The sequence below is a fragment of the Malaya genurostris genome, chromosome 3 (assembly GCF_030247185.1).
Source record: "Malaya genurostris strain Urasoe2022 chromosome 3, Malgen_1.1, whole genome shotgun sequence".
In the NCBI taxonomy this organism is placed as follows: domain Eukaryota; kingdom Metazoa; phylum Arthropoda; class Insecta; order Diptera; family Culicidae; genus Malaya; species Malaya genurostris.
In genome coordinates this window covers 212255005-212273816 of record NC_080572.1, presented here as the reverse complement: position 1 = coordinate 212273816, position 18812 = coordinate 212255005, and the positions used below count along the sequence as shown (strand labels likewise).

The 18812-nt window shown below is 41.3% G+C and overlaps 2 protein-coding genes across 3 annotated transcripts in view; both read right to left on the bottom strand.

Annotated features, from left to right (window-relative positions):
* Positions 1-18812, bottom strand: part of LOC131438760 (G-protein coupled receptor dmsr-1) — a 475110-nt gene that overhangs the window by 312905 nt on the left and 143393 nt on the right. The window lies entirely within an intron of this gene.
* Positions 3182-6074, bottom strand: LOC131434189 (uncharacterized). Its single transcript, XM_058600844.1, has 4 exons — positions 5892-6074; positions 5481-5840; positions 4676-5397; positions 3182-4604 (listed from the first exon to the last, which is right to left on the bottom strand). The coding sequence occupies exons 1-4, from the start codon at positions 6072-6074 to the stop codon at positions 3182-3184; spliced, it is 2688 nt and encodes an 895-aa protein (XP_058456827.1).

The window sequence follows — 18812 nt, the reverse complement described above, 5'->3', positions numbered from 1 at the left end:
TCAGTAGCTCTTTGTAAACAACGTTGACTGACAAGCTTCAATATCTAATATGCACAGAAATTTTTTTAAATTTTTTCAGTCACTTAATGGCTGCTTGCAAAATTCTGAAACAAATATTGTTTCGTAATTCAAATTCACTCGGGAAACTTTTCCGCTGTACGCAGCGAAACTGCCAAAACCGTGACTAAACGAGGACGTAATTCGCGGTGTTAATCAGCATCAACGTAAACTTTATATTAAATTTCTCAAAATACGTCCGGTCTTGGCGGAAGGAACGTGTTTCTGATGCTATGTAATGCTCGTGAGTTCTAAATTGAATTCACAGCCTAAGGTATACGTTGCTTTTTCCTTTTTTTTCGGTAAGGGAAGTCCATCAATTCAGTTGCTCTCTAGTGTTACACAATTTTTCTTCTACGCTGATGATTTTCGCGCGGACCGGGCCTTGTACCTTTTCATATCTCAATCGTACATGTGGGCTAGCTGTAAGGAAAATCGGGTTAAACGGTTTACTCTAAATAAGCTTAATTCAAAACTGTCCGAAATCATTCGTTCCGAACACGAGTGATGACGATGATTCAATTTTGAAATTCTGTTCGTTTTAGCTAAGCTACAGCATTTTGTTGTTGTTGTTCCTAACTTGTTCATTTTACCTGGATCATCTCTGTTTCACGGACACATTTTCCATGACGAATGTCGCGTAGCAGGATTTATAACAAAGGACGAAGGCATTGTAAGCTTTTCTTAAATATTTATGAAGATATTGATTTTCATTGTTGGCAGGACGACGACACCGTTGAACATACCAAAATACGAACGAAGTATTATTTAGCACTCTCTTCGTACAAAAAGCACAAAAGATGTCACGTTACGGCAAAATTCATTTCCTTTCATTTTTGATGTATCTCTTTTTATGTACTTCGTTCGTTATTTTTAAGTAACTGAGTAGCTTGGATACGATGGAAAAGACCTGTAACTTTCGATCTCATGAATCAAAAACTGTATTTCGGATCCAACTCATTTGTCAGGAAAAGCATTAGTTTCATCTGAAGCATGGAGGGCACAGTAATTGCTAGGCAACGATAAAAAATTCAACTTGACCAAAGTGGATTTTTTTTATTTCTTTTTCCCTACCGTCAATATTTTTCGATTAACTTGAAAGGAGCGCGGAAGCTCTTTGAGGATATAATCTAGGTCATTTTCTTTCATCTCTTTTCGTAGCTTTGGTGAATCGGACAGTCGTTCTGTATCGGAACGAGACCTCGCGAATTAACTGTTCAACTTTGTTCCGCTCGTAGCAGCAATTGAACTGGGGGTAGCTTTTGTCAATGGAAGGATACGATAATCTTGCGTAAAAAAGAAGAAAGCAGAAATGACATCTAACAGCATATTATCTGGGACCAGAATGTTGACACAGCGCCAACGAAAACCCCAACGGAATGTGAGTGGTATTTTGTAATTTACATGCAAATGTGTTCTGTCAAATGGGAACAGTGAAAATGGGTCCACTATTCGGACCAAAAGAGGTGGACCACTAATCTTGGTGGATGGGTAACTTTCTCCATGGAATGCAGTGCATCAGATTCGAGAATATCAGCCTGAAGAACAAATTAACAAATATTGCCTGTAAAATATAAACACTCAGCATTACAATTCAGCACTGATTGCGTGAGTTGCTTTTATCGTCTGTTTGACCATGTGAACATCATACTATACTATCTCGAACAAAAACCCGGGCCTGTTTCAGAAGAAAGCATATAAAATCCTTTCTGAAAAAAAAAAGACTATCGTGGAGCGAGCTGATCTGGTGATGTATTTCCGCTGCTGCCAGGCCTGTTTTGTTGACATCTCTCGTTGGATGATAGGGACAGCTGACTGAGTAACTGAATTCTCAATCAAAGGAACCGCGAATGACTGAACAGAAGAAAGACTGATTAAGAATTAAAGAGTGAAACGATGTTCTTTGCTTTGATAGCTTGGTTGTATACGAAATTCTGATACGCTAAAGTTTCTCACTGATTAATTATTTAATCTCTCTGTCACGAAGTAGCAAGTTGAAGAAACCAAGATTGTTTTGTTTAAGTTGTTTCAGCTACCGATAATAATGGTTTAGTAAATAATTGAAAACCTACTGTAAGTCTCACGGCATTTTTTTTGTTAGGAAAAGCCGTTTTTTGATATAAGCTAAGTGGGGTGAAAAGTAATCTCCTTGATCGCCATATGCGCTAATTGCAGCCAGTTGTTTTGTTTACTCGGAACCAGAAAACTATATCATTTTTAATACTTTTCATCCAATTTCAGTGTTTCGATCAATAACCTCATTTTAGGCAAATATACCCTAGGTAGCTTATCATAGACCATATCAAAATGAACTGAAGAGAAAGTATAAACTTAAGATTGAATGATCTATGATTTTTCATGTAGCGGAAGATTGCCGGCACCCCACAAATTCCGACAAATGCAATGTGTGTGTGTGTTTTTTTTTATTTTTTTTTACAAGGTGAAATACCTACTTATGTACTTTCCCAGTTCACGCGCTCAGTAGTTGACAAGTTACCGCTATTGTGAACCAGCGAGTGGGACTGGCTGAACCTTACCCACTATAACACATTGGACATCTTGCCTTGATCCCCCCGGAACTAAGCTAAGCTCAATACTTCGGGGGAGGCTGTGCTCATGCACTTCTTCGTTTGGGAGAAAATGAGCTCCTGAGTTTCTATCTTTATCCCTCTCGATCCACCTTTGGCGCTTCGACAACCCAATGCCGCTACGTCGCGCCGCACTACTCGTCTGATCCCCGACGATGGATCTAGCCTACACCGACTGAGAGTTTCCCCTTTTACGCCACGCGGGACACCCGAAGGAGTGCCGAGGTCTGCTCTGCGATTCCGGTTGGAGCATGGCGTCCGGTTCGCTGATGCCCCGACGACTCGAATCGGTGTTGTGGCGTCTGCTCGACTAGTCCCCGGTGATGGATCTAGCCTACACCGACAGAGAGTTCCCCGACGATGGAAGTTCTCCCGAAACCGACGTTTTCGATACCCGTCTACGGCCCGACCGTAAGGATGCCTGGGTCGATCCAATGATGCCGGTTTGAGGATGGCTTCCGGTTCACTGGTGCCCCGACTATCTTAACGGTGCTACGCTACGATCTACTCGTCTAATCCCCGATGAAAGATCTAGACTACACCGACGGAGAGTTCCCCGGCACTCTCTCCAGCAGTTTTCCGACTGTGTCCAACAAGCATATAGGCCTATATGCTGATGGATCGCCGGGTGGTTTGCCTGGCTTTGGTAGCAGCACCAGCTTCTGCCGCTTCCAGATGTCAGGGAAACTACCATCCTCCATGCATTTTTGGAATGTAGTCCTGAACATGTCTGGATTCTCCAGAATCGCAGCTTTAAGGGCCACATTTGGAACACCGTCCGGGCCTGGAGCCTTCTTCACCGGTAAGGCTTTCGCTACAGCAAGCAGCTCCTCGTTTGATACTCGGATTTCGTCGCCGCGGACATCCTGTACGTCGTACAGTACTGGCGGCCATATCGTAGGCTCATGCTTCGGGAACAGGGTCTCGATTATAGTTTTCATCCTTTCCGGGCACCTATCCGGTGGAACTGCTGGACCTTTCATCTTTGCCATGGCCATCTTATAGGAATTACCCCACGGATTCTCGTTGGCGTTGTTGTTCAGCTCTTCTAAACACTCTTTCTTGCTGAGCCTGATTGCCTTGTTGAGTGCGGCTCTTGCTATTCTATAGGGCAACCTTCTTTCCTCCCTTTCGCCGCTGTTTCTAGCTCTCTGCATCCTTCTCCTGGCATGTAGACAACGTGCCCGCAGGTCAGCGATCGTCGAATTCCACCAGTACGCCGGACGTCGCTCATTTCTGGGTTTTCCCATTCTAGGCATGGTTGCATCACACGCACGTGATAGTGTTGCAGTCAGCTCTTCCGCGCTGAGGTTTATTGTGTTGCGCTCGAGCCTCAGTGCTTCCACAAATACGTCCTTGTTAAAGTTCTCTGTTTTCCACTTTCGCTCACCAAACTGCGTTCTGCTTGATTCCACCTGCGAGTCGCGTCCACCACAATACCGGATCGCTTGGTGATCGCTGTGGGTGTATTCTTCGCACACTCTCCAGTCCATGCTCCTTATCATTCCCGGGCTGCAGAAAGCGACATCTATGATGGACTCTCGATCATCCTTACGGTAGGTGGTAGTGGTACCGTCATTGGCAAGATCTACGTTCAGCTTAGCTAGGGCCTCCAGAAGACTGCTTCCCCTTGAGTTCGTGAGGCGGCTGCCCCATTCGACCGCCCAGGCATTGAAGTCACCAGCTACTACTACTGGTCTTCGGTCGGTTAGCTCTTCCGTTAGTTTGTCCAACATCCGGTTGAACTGTTCGATCGTCCATCGTGGAGGTGCATAACAACTACAGATGAAGACTCCGTTGATTTTGGCTATAACAAACCCTTCATCTGCGCAGTGCACCACTTCTTGAATGGGGTATTTTCCCACTGCCCATATCGCTGCTGTTTTGGCTCCGTCTGATGTCCAGTTTCCATCTCCGGGTGGAATTTGGTATGGCTCCGAAATTATCGCAACATCGCATCTATGTTCCGCAACAGATTGCCGCAGAAGATGTTGTGCCGTATCACAGTGGTTGAGGTTGATTTGCACTACCTCCACTGGGACTTCGTTGCACTCGCTCGTTTGAAGGCCGGGCATCTGCTACCGCCTGTAGGATGTTTGTTATCCCCCGTGGCAGCGCAAATTAGGCATTTCGGAGGCTTCGTGCTATCCTTTGCCTTGTGACCTTCCTCGCCACACCTTCTGCATAGTTTGCTCCTATCCGGCCCTTGACAGTTCCGTGCGAAGTGACCAAAACCCAGACACTTGAAGCACACGTCCGGTAGCTGGGAAACGCTCAGTGGGCACACAGACCAACCCACACGTATTTTCTCCACTTTCAACGCTTTATTAGCTGCATCTACTGGCAGCTTAATTGAGGCTACCTTGGTGCCGTCAGGTCCATTCCTGATACGGATGGTCATCTGGACCTCTCCTAGCTCGCATTGCTCCTTCAGGGCTAATTTTACATCCTCCTCCGTAGTAATCTCGTCCAGATCTTTACACCGGAGAGTCGCTTCCGGGCACAAGGCTCTTACGTCCACCTTGTTTCCGAGGGCTTTCTCGGTAAGCTCCTTGTACGAGATGCTGCCTGCTTTGGGGTTTCTTTTCAGCTCGAGAAGCATCTCACCATTACGAGTGCGCCTGACCTTTTGCACGTCTTCCCCTAGCTCCTTAAGATCCGGGTTCATCGGCATAGCGCGTAGGACTTCGGCGTACGAGTCGTCGCTCGCTTTGACGATGACAGCCTCGCTCTTATTCCTCGTCCTGACGACCTTACGTTTTTTGGGCGGGTTTTTTTTTTGCTCGCTTTCTCCTTTTTTTTGCCGACGACCTGCCATTCAGTGCGGCTGTTTACCGCGTCGGTTGCTTCTGGTGGTAGTTTAGCTCCAGTGACACGGGCATCCTTGTGTCTCTTGGGACCACCTGGTCTAACATCTCCAGGCGATGCCCTTGGCCTCTTTGGTGTGAAGAAGGGCGTGGACTGCACCCCAGGGGGGACACTACTCGCCGTGTTGACCTCCCTCGTAGCTGTGTCGGCTTCTGCCCTTTGCATTTGCGCTGCGCGACGTGCCTCTAAAGCAGTTTTCGCCGCTAACAACTCCTTCTCCCCAGCTTCTGCTCTCTGCACTACGTTTTTCCACTCCTTTACAGCAGAGCCAAGAGCGCCTTGGAGCTTAATTACCAACGCCTTGATGTCTTTGTGCACGTTACTTCTCTTATGCACATACTCGTGCAGCTAGTCCACCAACTTTTTCGCTGGCTCTACTCTCGGTGGTTGTGGTGGTTTCGTCCACGCGCTATACTGCTGCTGACCCTGCTGCTGAGCCTGCTGCTCGTTCGTGTGCTGCTTTTGCACCTGCTGGGTTTGCTGCGGCGGTGTCCTCACCAAGCCACTCTTGACAAACGGATTTGTCACTTCTTTCTCAACTTCGATTTCGATTACTTCCATTCTTCAGGGTCCCCACTCCGGGCCGCTATCTCCACTCGTTGTAGTAGTCGCTTATGATCCCTAGGTTATCTTTGCGAGCAGGGAGGCCTAGCGAGGGTTGAACACGTACCTTCATAGGGTTCGTGTCCAGAGCCGGATCAGCGTAAGCCAGGAGTGCTCTCAACTGGGCCTACAACCCACCTTAATTGGTGCGAATATTGAACGTACCCGGAGGCCTGCCAAGGTTTTAACGGGACGGAGGCAGACGTACTGTTGGCCCGCTCGCCGTTTCAAGTCGGTATCACCCTTCCTTACTCAGGGAACAGAACAGCACGAATGTCAGCCCATCATTGTCATCCGATCCGTTATCCGCATCATGTCCGTTGTTGTTCGCCGTGGCCAGTATATAATAATCAGGGTCTTACTGGTATCGAACCTGATGTGCCGGTTGGCACTCCTGCTGGGCTTGTGTGCTTTGAGCGGTACACAGTCGCTTTGCTAGGGCCTACTTGCGGACACATGCAGCTTTTTATAGAAGTTCAACAGAGCCCACTGCCGAACCCCACCACATCCTAGGCAGGCCCCCTAACTCGCAGTGGCCATGGGGAGGGGTCGTTAAGCCCTTGGACTAGTCCCTGCTGCCCCGTGTGTGTGTGTGTGTGTGTGTGTGTGTGTGTGTGTGTGTGTGTGTGTGTGTGTGTGTGTGTGTAATAGCAGCGCGTTCTTTCAGTTCCGAATACCAAAGCAAACAGACAAAGCAAAGTTCTGGCACTACATTCCTTTTGTGGAATTTGGCCTTTCTGTTTCAACAGACTTCGCAGCCGATTCTTAGTGTACAGAATCATTGCATGGCTAGTACTATGGATCCTACTGACACTAAGAATCCTTCCAGGTCGGGGCTCGAACACACGACAACTGGCTTGTAAGACCAGCGTCCTATGCATTGAACCGCCAACCCGGGACAAACGCTTGTACTTTTTGCTGCACTCAAAACAAATTTTAATTGCGTGAAAATCAACATAAAAGTTTTTAAAATGTCTACCGATTTCGGTTACCGGCCTCCATAGCTGTTCGGTTACCGGCATCCCATTTTTTTTCGACAAAAATTGTCAGTGATATACAGATTTGCCAAATCAAATTACCAAATATTTTGGTTAACATGTAAATCTTTTTTCGTCTAAAGACTTTTTACAGACTTCTGAAACACCGATTGTTTGCAGAATTCGTTAGAAATTACAGAATTTTGGTTTTGGTGCGATCTTTTCTTTTAGCTAGCTAAACTTATTATATTACCTGGCATCTCTGGTGATATGCAACACGTGGACATTTGACGGCTTCAATACATCCGTCATATAAGTAAAAATTTTGGTTCTCTGGTTCTGTTAGCCATGGCACTGTTTAATGCCAATAAACGTTGCTTAGTGGATGAGAAGTCAATAAATTCGACTGCAGCAACGTATTCAATACCGCGAAGCCAGTGGAAGACCGGCCAAATCAACACCAAAGCCGTCACCATCCAAATCACTGCTGAGTTCCCATCATCACATTCATAATGCAAATGTCAAACAGTGAGAACCCTTTCGATTCGTTAGCTCATTTGTATATATCGAGATTTTATGGCACACTTTGGTCGAAATGATAACATTGCAATCAATCTCGCGCTCCACCAAGCGGTGGGTGCGGTCATTTTAGAAAGTACCGGGAACGAACCAGATTTTTTTTTAAATATTTGTTTGCTCATACGTGTCTTTATTATTTATCTTTGCCATTACTGAGTTAAGCGGTTCAAGATTACAGTACACTGAAGTCTTTTTTTATACGAATTTACGTACCGCATTAAAAAAAACCGCATAAAAAAACCGCATAACTCTGAAACTTCGCATAAAAAAAAACCGCATAACTCTGAAAATTCGCATAAAAAAAGCCGCGTAAAAAAAAACCGCATAAAAATTTTTCATTGATTTATATGGGACTTCGTGGTCTTGAGTTTATCTTTGGTTATATCTTCTCAATAGTAAGTTATATTCAGGAGCGGCAGCTATGGGGGGCAAAGCACTTTTTACACCGTGAAATATTAGTTTCGAGAGTTTCGTCACTTCCGAGGAAACTCTTAACAAGAGAGCACGTCGTGTATTTACGTCTGCTCGGCCATTGATCCATTGATTTTCTGTTCCATATCGTAAAAGGCCACTAAAATAGGAACTCCCAAGTCAAGGTGTATTACCGTGCCGATGACTGAATGGCTGCAGTAGATTGAACAATGCAGTCGTGACCGGAATATCTCGGGTTTTGCCCTTATTGTGTTAAGCGAAGCTCTGGCGAAGTGGACGATTTCATTCTTCGCAACTCGTGGGATTTAAATGATTAAAACATTTAAAATAAAACCTTCCATGGTTCGCTATAGGCGATCATAAACCAATATATTTGGTTGCTTCTAGCTGCTGTACGATAAGTCCTGGAGATGGAGTGCTCATTACTTCCATTGATAATGGTTAGAGTAGCACAAATCAATCTCCAGCCTAAAAGTACGGCAACTATGAATCTATCCAAACTTCTGCAAGAAAGTAAAGCTTCTATAGCTTCTGTTCAAGAACCATATTTCCAAAAAGGAAACTTCTTCGTTGGAAAGTTGTTAAACCCAGTTTTCGTTGCCTCCAACAAGAACGGTATGACTAATCCACGTGAAATGCCTCGAGCATGCATACTTGCAAATAGTGCTCTCGATGTTTCTCTCATATCGGAGCTCATAACTCGGGATATTTGTGCTGTCACAGTTAGTAATAATGGCATAGACAGGGAATATGTCTATTGTTCGGCATATTTACCGCATAACCAACCTTCGCCAAGCTAAGACTTCAAAAAGGTTGCTGCAAAAGTGATTTACCGCTTATACTGTCGGCAGCTCACCATATCATTTGAGGCAGCACAGATATAGATTCGAGAGGCTCTGATATGATGGAATTTGTTAGTAGTACAAACCTGCACATAGTTAATGCAGGATATTGTCCAACTTTTGCGAGATCTGGAAGAGCGGAGGCTTTGGATGTAACTCTCTGCTCTGATAGAATTGCGCATTGCGCATCTGATGAGCTCGAACCTTCGTTATCTGATCATAAGCACATTTTTTGATCATTTAAACGTTAAATTTGATATTGTCACATATCGTAATCCCAAATCTTTAAATTGGGACCTCTATGAAGAAGGCTTGGCGACTAGATTTTACGGGTACCAACCAACAATTGAAAAAGTTGTCGATGAGACAAACTCACTCATAGTTGCAGCATATGAAGAGACTTGTCAACTTCGGATTGTGCGAGCTACTAGAGGAACTCCTTGGTGGAATTCTGAACTTGCTAGACTAAGGAAACTATGCAGAAGAGTCGTAAACTCCTTGGTGGTTTTTCGGGGCTCAAAACCTACAAAGCCAGTGAAATCCAAACCGGTGTTCTGACGAAACACTACACTCTTAGAAAAAATGAAATTTACGCTTGACGTAAATTCAAACATGCCATAATTTCTTCGGTGATGACACAATATTACATCTACTAACATGTAAAAATAAACTTCGCGTCTATATCGATGTAAGCTTAAGCTACATTAACTGTGAAGTTACTGATATGACTCATCTTTACATGTTTTGAATCGTGAATGTAAGTGAATCGCGACGCTCCATTTATGTGCATCTATAAAGATGTAAACTTCTCTTAGTGTGTAAGGCTGCATTTTGAATGATGATGGAATGGCTGCATTTTGAATGATGATGGTCATGTTCGGTTTTATGTTGTTTTCCGGGTCAAACATTTTACAACGCGACTGTACGTGAGAATGTGTCGGGAAAGTTCCAGTTCGTATTTGCAGATAAATTCGCGAAGAAGATCATGATTTGACAAGCGATTTACAGCTGTGGCCTAAAAACAGTACTATTCGTCACAAACGCGTAAAATTCCTGAGGAAACCATTTTTTAGGTTGAATTGGCCAGTTGCCACTGTGATTGTAATTCTGCGATGATTCTGGAGTGGTATGTGGGTAACAAGATCGAGCTAATGGATCTTCCAAATTGCTCGAAATTTCGACCAATCGAAAAATAGTGGACAATTCCAAAGCAGCAATTTCGACGTAGTGGCGGAGCAGTCGAAGACCTCCAGTAAATATGGACAAAATGGAAAAAAAGGCGCTGAATCGGTGTCCGTTTTCACTGTGTGGGTGCTGATGTGCTACTCCATCACGAGGAAGGTTCGAAATTTTGCTCAAACTGGAGAAATTTAATCATCAAATATGAAGTTTTGATTTAAGTACTGCAAAGCAACAAATAATGAACTCATAGTAAACATATTGAATCATGGATTACAGGTGCGTACCAATTTACTTTTAGTCAACCTTTAAGTGCACCAACAGTTCAGTATGAACTACTTATGCACTGATGAGTCAAAAGAGAAACGTTTAATCTTTAATTACATAGATTTTGATTGGTTCTTTTCGGCAAGCATTAACTGAGAGAGTTCTTCACCACACTATGCTACTGACACCGTAGTGTGGCGAAGAACTACACTTGTTACACGACCATACTTGGGGACTCGAATTTAGTGCTCGAACCCCTCAAGTAGATGTTAAAATAGAATTCATTTCTTTCTTCTGATCATGCTTATATGAGTCTGCCTAGGTTAGCTTTTTCGTTCTTAATTTATAACTGATTCAATCTAGAATACTTATCCGTCTTTTCATTTCATATCTTTCGTCTCTCTCAGTTGCCCAGGTAATCCGTAAGCACTAATAATGGCATTAAAATAGCCTTTTATGAGCACCAAAAATGCTTATAGCCATATAAATGCAATCTGAAAGCTTATCTGTTGTGAATCAATCATAATTCAGCTCTCAGAATGCACACCAGTCATAAATAAGCATTATATATGAATATCCGTATATTTTGCCGAAGTCGGCCTGAATTTAGTCTCAAGTGCGATTGAAATGCCAATTAGCGATTATTTGCTGTCATAATGCAGCATTAGTTTGTGCTTATTGGTTACCGGGGTAATGTCAGCCGAAAAGAACCAATCAAAATCGATATACAGGGTGATTTTTTAAGAGCTTGAGAACTTTTTTAAACAATAAAACGCATAAAATTTGCAAAATCTCATCGGTTCTTTATTTTAAACGTTAGATTGGTACATGACATTTACTTTTTGAAGATAATTTCATTTAAATGTTGACCGCGGCTGCGTCTTAGGTGGTCCATTCGGAAAATCCGCTTTTTTATCGACAAATTTTGTTCAGCGATGAGGCTCATTTCTGGTTGAATGGCTACGTAAATAAGCAAAATTGCCGCATTTGGAGTGAAGAGCAACCAGAAGCCGTTCAAGAACTGCCCATGCATCCCGAAAAATGCACTGTTTGGTGTGGTTTGTACGCTGGTGGAATCATTGGACCGTATTTTTTCAAAGATGCTGTTGGACGCAACGTTACAGTGAATGGCGATCGCTATCGTTCGATGCTAACAAACTTTTTGTTGCCAAAAATGGAAGAACTGAACTTGGTTGACATGTGGTTTCAACAAGATGGCGCTACATGCCACACAGCTCGCGATTCTATGGCCATTTTGAGGGAAAACTTCGGAGAACAATTCATCTCAAGAAATGGACCGGTAAGTTGGCCACCAAGATCATGCGATTTGACGCCTTTAGACTATTTTTTGTGGGGCTACGTCAAGTCTAAAGTCTACAGAAATAAGCCAGTAACTATTCCAGCTTTGGAAGACAACATTTCCGAAGAAATTCGGGCTATTCCGGCCGAAATGCTCGAAAAAGTTGCCCAAAATTGGACTTTCCGAATGGACCACCTAAGACGCAGCCGCGGTCAACATTTAAATGAAATTATCTTCAAAAAGTAAATGTCATGTACCAATCTAACGTTTAAAATAAAGAACCGATGAGATTTTGCAAATTTTATGCGTTTTATTGTTTAAAAAAGTTCTCAAGCTCTTAAAAAATCACCCTATAGTAGACATTATGCGGCAATTAAAGGGAAATTAAACACATTTAAATTTTAAGGCTGTGCGTAGTCACTTCACCAACGGTCAGCTTCAATATTGTATATGAATTCTTTTAATTCCCCAACAACCTCACGTATTCATTTGAGTCGTAAGTAATAAAATATGATAGCATTCTCAACGAAAAAAAACAATTCGACATCCAACCTACTGCAATTATTTTTCGAGCGTGCAACTGTTGGTCTGTCAATAACAAAACGTGCCGAAGAGTAAACCAAACAATTCTGTTGTTTGTAAATAGCAACGAATCATTTTTTTTTTATTTTCCTTATGAACGGTAGAATTCTAGGCCTATTTCGTTAATTTCAATATCGACAGATTTAGGATTTATTGTAAAACTGACTTTATTGTGCGCTTATAAGGCACTGCGTTGAAGGGAGGAGCGTTGGCATCACTGTGAGTGCGATGCGGTGTCCTGGTGCTGCTCTCAAAAAAGTATAATTTTAATGTGTTTTTTGATACGTATAGTTAGGAATTTGGTTGAAATTGTTATTTTGAGTGATAGTGCAGGTGTGACAAGTGTGTGTTTAGCAGTGTGAGTGCTATTTATTGAATAATATTGATCCGCGACACTAAAGATGCTCAAGCGGCGGATACTGTGAATTTGCCGTCCCAAAATTCAATTATGTTAACCTGTTAATCGATCGAAGTGCCGTCTGCATGTCATTGTCAGTTTTGTCGGATTTCTATGGAATGTGTGAAAGTTTACAAGTCGATCGTGTCATTCAGACTGAAGGTCTAGAGTTGGTCTGTAGCGAAACCATTCGCGAGTGTTTTTATTTTATTCTTTCAGTGGTCGTGTTTCATCTTGCGTTGCTGACAGCAGAGCGAGCAGGAGAAAAGGGATACTGGTGAGAGCGTTCCTTGAAGATATTTTATATTTTTCTTGTTCATTATATTTCTCCTGAATATCGCAAATCAGGTTTTGTTGAGATCATATTGTTTACCAAAACATATCCGGATCTCTTTCCCTCCCAACTAACAAATCTTCTACCCCGTGATGCTCGTGGAGATACAGTGGTACCCGCGGTCTCTAGAAACAACGAGTATCGGACTAACATTCCTTCCTTTCCCTCAGTAGCACAGCCTTTGGTCGTAGCCATCGTCGTTATTGATCATTTAATAAAAAGTTAGGAGTGAGTGGGTATGTACAGTGAAAATGATTTGCTTCTCCCAAGCTTCATTTTCTTGGTTCATTGTACATTTCCACTCATTCGGTCAATCACGAAGTGCAATGACTTCGCAATGAAGGCAAAATTGGGTCTGTTGTTTAAAACTCGAATCACGTTACTGTGGCATGTCTGTCGTTGTCACTTGAGTGAATAAGTATCTTCCAGAAAAATGCGGGAACTGTGAGTGAGGGTGTTTTCATTCGTGCACTTAAAAATATGGCGAACCATGTATATCGTCACATTTTAGTACATTATCTTTATAACCAGGTATACCCAGAGACAGGACTCGAACCTGCGTTCTTAAGCATTCCGTGTATATGCGCTACCATTTCGCCACTCTGAACCTTTTGATAGACACAGCTCTGAAACACGGTTAGACATGGTAGAAAGTACATCGAACATGGTTTACATCCTGACCACCACCTGACCGGTACCATACCTCCAAACATCTTCTCTTCCCATCAAACACTAGTCTTCTCGCTCTATAAATATTTTTCGCTCAAGCACTGAGTAGCAGAGTGTATTTATTAATCGCTGGCCACCTTTTTCACTGGTGCAAGTCGCTGGCTGGACATATCCTGCCAAAAGGAATATTGAACAAAAATTTTTAAAGTTATTCTAGAATGACTTTTTTGGCACTTTTTCAACAAAACCCTACAATTGTTTAACAAATAAACTTGTTTGAATGAAATGCAGTTCGTGTTCGCATCTCATCCGACACAGTCGAAAATTGTTTACGGTCGAGACGACAGAAACGTACGTTTTATAAAAGCCTAAAACATGGCCTACAAGACCAAATTCATTTTGTGTTGATTTCAAACGCTGCAAAGTTAGACCATCAGCAAACGAAATCGAAATCTTACTTAAGGAACGAAGGCATCTCCACATTAATAATGTAAATGAGATGTAAGTCAAGAAGGCATTTAGTTTTTTGTACATTATGTTTAAATGTGAATGAGACACAATTGCACTTGCTTCGGTTAACAGCGAGATGCACAAGGTCGAGTATGACAACGTTAAATACAAAATTCCTGTGTACTTGGTGAACGTTGCCATAGAAGTGAGTGTACATTACCTTCCCGCGCAGGTTAGTGATCATCACGTTCGAAACAATTTGTCACAGTACGGAGAAAATTGTTCCATCGAAAGGGAAGTATGGCGGAATTTTTCCCCGGTATCCGGAAGCGAGTGCGAGGCAATTCCATCTTACATCATTTGTGAACAAGGCGGGAAACATCCTTGTAAAACGTTGAGTACCTATGAGAATCAGCTGATTACATGTCAGTTTTGTGAAAAACCCGCACACTACAGTAAACCATGCACTGAAACTGCGAAAATGACATCTTCGATCAAGGACAAGGACCACCGTTCAGCAAATGTAAATAGTGAATCAGTAAGCAACTGCAATCAATGCCCAACAAAACGTATCTACAGCAACCAGCATTGAGCACAAGTCTGTCAACACTAGCGAGAAAGAAACGGAAACCACTTACAATAATACCCCCGACGCGGCAATGGATGACGAGACAAGCTACGAACGAAGTGCCCCTCAATTGAAGCTCCTCTCCCCCCCTTAGAAAAAGGTGACAACGAGATCCAACATAAACAATGTAAAGAAAAGTCAAAGAATTTGTATTAAATTTTGCGTGAAAAATGAAATAAAGTGTAACCAAGTGTGCGAAATGTTACAGAGAACCTACGGTGAGTCTGCTATGAAAAAACAAGTGTTTACGAGTGGTATAAGCGTTTCCAAGATGGCCGCGAAGACGTTGAAGACGACGAACGCTCCGGTCGACCCAGCACGTCAATAATCGATGAAAATGTGGGAAAAGTGGAAAAAATGATTATGGATGATCGCCGAATCACTATTAGAGAAGTTGCTGATGAAGTTGGCATATCAGTTGGCTCATGCCATCATATTTTTTCAAATGTTTTGGGCATGAAACGAGTGGCAGCAAAATTCGTTCCAAAACTGCTGAATTTTGATCAAAAAAACAAACGCATTACCATCGCTCTGGAGCTGTTAAACCTCCTTATTCACCAGATATCGCTCCGTGTGATTTTTTCCTGTTCCCAAAGTTGAAGAGACCCATGAAAGGACAGCGTTTTTCATCGATTGAAGAGATAAAGGCAGAATCGCTGAGAGTGCTACAGAGCATTACAAAAAGTGACTATCAGGGGTGTTTCGAAGACTGAAAAGAACGCTGGCATAAGTGTATTTTATCTAGGGGGGATTACTTTGAAGGGGACCATATAGATGTAAACGAATAAATAAATATTTTTTTAGAAAAATGAGAATTCCGGGTACTTTTTGAACAGACCTCGTATGTTCATGTTCGCCAGGTACTTTTTCACTGTTTGCTCTCCCGGCCACGTACGCAGCGATGAGACCACTTTTCCTTCGGTCCTCCTCTTCAGCTTCCTTTGGATCTTCTTGTTGCTCAGGATCAGTATTCAGTATAGTGCCCCAAACATGGGAAGTATAAAGTGAATTGATCGTATTTTATGAAAAAATTATACTTCTTGACTAGTACTGCATATTTCTAGCAACTAAGTGATTACGTGGAAAAAGGTTGTGTTTCACTACGCTCTGAGTATTTCAATGGTCAGAACAATTCCTAAAATTGTTTTTGCGGCCTTGTATTTACGAAACATTTCCGAGCAACGCCGGGTAATTCAGCTAGTATGATATAAAGAAGAGCGTATTATTCAAAACATCAACCGAAAATAATAGTCAGAACATTTAACATCTTTTTTTTAACTAAACGCGAAAACTGTTAGAGAATCTGATATTTAACGTACCCCACCAGAAGGAAATCGTTGACGTCAAATGTATTTTTCATATCAAGTTCCTGACGAAGGTCTTTCTGTGGCTGACGATCAGCGAGATGAGAATGCCCAAGCCGCTATTCGTTCTCGAAAAAGAATGAAGCCTTTTGGCCGGATCTGGTGAAGGCTCAGTATGCCAGGAGATCGCTAAAGGAGATGAACTAGCTTCAGATAGACGTGGCACCAATCAGGCGCGTATACAGGGGGGTGTTTTAGGGGTTCAAACCCCCTCCGAAACTCAAAAAAGTATAATATTATGTAAACACTTTTTTTTTTCAAATAAGTAAAAAATAAAATGAATAATTTTCAACAAACGACTCCACAATAAAAAAATTTCAAATAATTATATAAAAAGTTCCATTTGTATGGAAATTGATCAACATGTTCTGAAACACCCCCCGAAATTTTTTTCTGGGTACGCGCCTGGCAACAATGATCGTCAACCTATCCAATGTCTTCCAGATATGTGGTGCTAAAACAATAATCTCGCAAGTAAAAATATAGAGGATTATTTGTGTAAAAGCTGCAAAAGTGTTGAGAAAAATCTTTTCCTTGATCATGGTTAGGTTCCGGACTACTGCCACACGAAGCATTTTTGAAAAATGCAACATAGAAATAAAGGAATAATTGTTCCATTAAAATTTATTTTTGCATTTTTGTATCGCCTAATGGAATTAGTCCTATTTTGATGCAGTTATTAAGTTGTTGCTTTTGAATAATCATTTTTGGAGTTTCCCAAAATATTTGCCTCCCAAGTTTTTTTTCTAAAAGTAACAGCAAAATGATAACATAATGTGATATCAATTGAAAAATTGATGAGCTGAGATCAAATTAAGATTTCAATGTGATGTTGCTATCATAATAAGATTTCGATTTGCTCTCGTTTTGATGTTTGACTTTGCTCGGGTAGTGACAGTAAATAATATTAATGTCGTACAATCGAATGATACTAACAAGTAAAAGTATCCAGCTTCAGTATTCAGATTCAGTTTCAGTATTCAGTTTCATTATTCAGTTTCAGTATTCAGTTTCAGTATTCAGTTTCAGTATTCAGTTTCAGTATTCAGTTTCAGTATTCAGTTTCAGTATTCAGTTTCAGTATTCAGTTTCAGTATTCAGTTTCAGTATTCAGTTTCAGTATTCAGTTTCAGTATTCAGTTTCAGTATTCAGTTTCAGTATTCAGTTTCAGTGTTCAGTTTCAGTATTCAGTTTCAGTATTCAGTTTCAGTATTCAGTTTCAGTATTCAGTTTCAGTATTCAGTTTCAGTATTCAGTTTCAGTATTCAGTTTCAGTATTCAGTTTCAGTATTCAGTTTCAGTATTCAGTTTCAGTATTCAGTTTCAGTATTCAGTTTCAGTATTCAGTTTCAGTATTCAGTTTCAGTATTCAGTTTCAGTATTCAGTTTCAGTATTCAGTTTCAGTATTCAGTTTTAGTATTCAGTTTCAGTATTCAGTTTCAGTATTCAGTTTCAGTATTCAGTTTCAGTATTCAGTTTCAGTATTCAGTTTCAGTATTCAGTTTCAGTATTCAGTTTCAGTATTCAGTTTCAGTATTCAGTTTCAGTATTCAGTTTCAGTATTCAGTTTCAGTATTCAGTTTCAGTATTCAGTTTCAGTATTCAGTTTCAGTATTCAGTTTCAGTATTCAGTTTCAGTATTCAGTTTCAGTATTCAGTTTCAGTATTCAGTTTCAGTATTCAGTTTCAGTATTCAGTTTCAGTATTCAGTTTCAGTATTCAGTTTCAGTATTCAGTTTCAGTATTCAGTTTCAGTATCAGTTTCAGTATTCAGTTTCAGTATTCAGTTTCAGTATTCAGTTTCAGTATTCAGTTTCAGTATTCAGTTTCAGTATTCAGTTTCAGTATTCAGTTTCAGTATTCAGTTTCAGTATTCAGTTTCAGTATTCAGTTTCAGTATTCAGTTTCAGTATTCAGTTTCAGTATTCAGTTTCAGTATTCAGTTTCAGTATTCAGTATTCAGTTTCAGTATTCAGTTTCAGTATTCAGTTTCAGTAGTCAGTATGCAGCTCGAGAAACCGGATTCAAAATTAAATCTTATTTCTAGAATTTAAGAATGCGGTTCTTTTCAGAACTTGTTATCTTTTTCCCGAAGCACTATCTGCGATATTTTTATCAGGTGAAATAGGAAATTTTCTCTTTACCATTTCTGTATCGTTCCAATTTTAGTATATGTCCAGCCGAAGCTAGACTGCTAATCTTCTTTTTTTTATCATTTAACGAATAAGTATTTCAAATTCCTTCCATTTCACTGCTAGTGTCTGAATTGTTGTGATTAGATTAGCATCGAGTGCAGTTTTGCGGCCAGGAATTTTTTTTTTGCCCTAGTTAGTTCCCTTATTACAGCCATAAAAAATACTACAAGAAATAGAAAGTTTTCGACCTCACAAGATGAAGCACAATCCCCCCCCTTAATAATTTCCGAAAACTCCAAACATTGCCTTGCTGATACTGCACTTACTAGCAACAGCCTCGTTTAGATTCACTGTTTTACATATCACGAAGAAATTTCTTTTTGAATTACTGCGTTTTTCATTAGGCCAAGTGCGAAATCGTGTTCAAATGCTCTTGGTTCTCTTAAAAACATATCAAAATATTGAAACATAAACATTCGAGGAATCTTACGAAGAAAACTTTTCGAAAACACTCACTTTTCTTTATTTCATTGTACATAAACACCAAAGTGTTCAAATT

Excerpts from the sequence above, each read along its gene's own strand:
- LOC131434189 (XM_058600844.1), bottom strand. The coding sequence starts at position 6,074 with ATGGAAGTAATCGAAATCGAAGTTGAGAAAGAAGTGACAAATCCGTTT. Across the intron at positions 5,398-5,480 it reads CACCAGAAGCAACCGACGCG|GTCGTCAGGACGAGGAATAA; the intron begins GTAAACAGCCGC and ends AAAAAACGTAAG. Across the intron at positions 4,605-4,675 it reads GCAACGAAGTCCCAGTGGAG|ATGCGATGTTGCGATAATTT; the intron begins GTAGTGCAAATC and ends TGCGGAACATAG.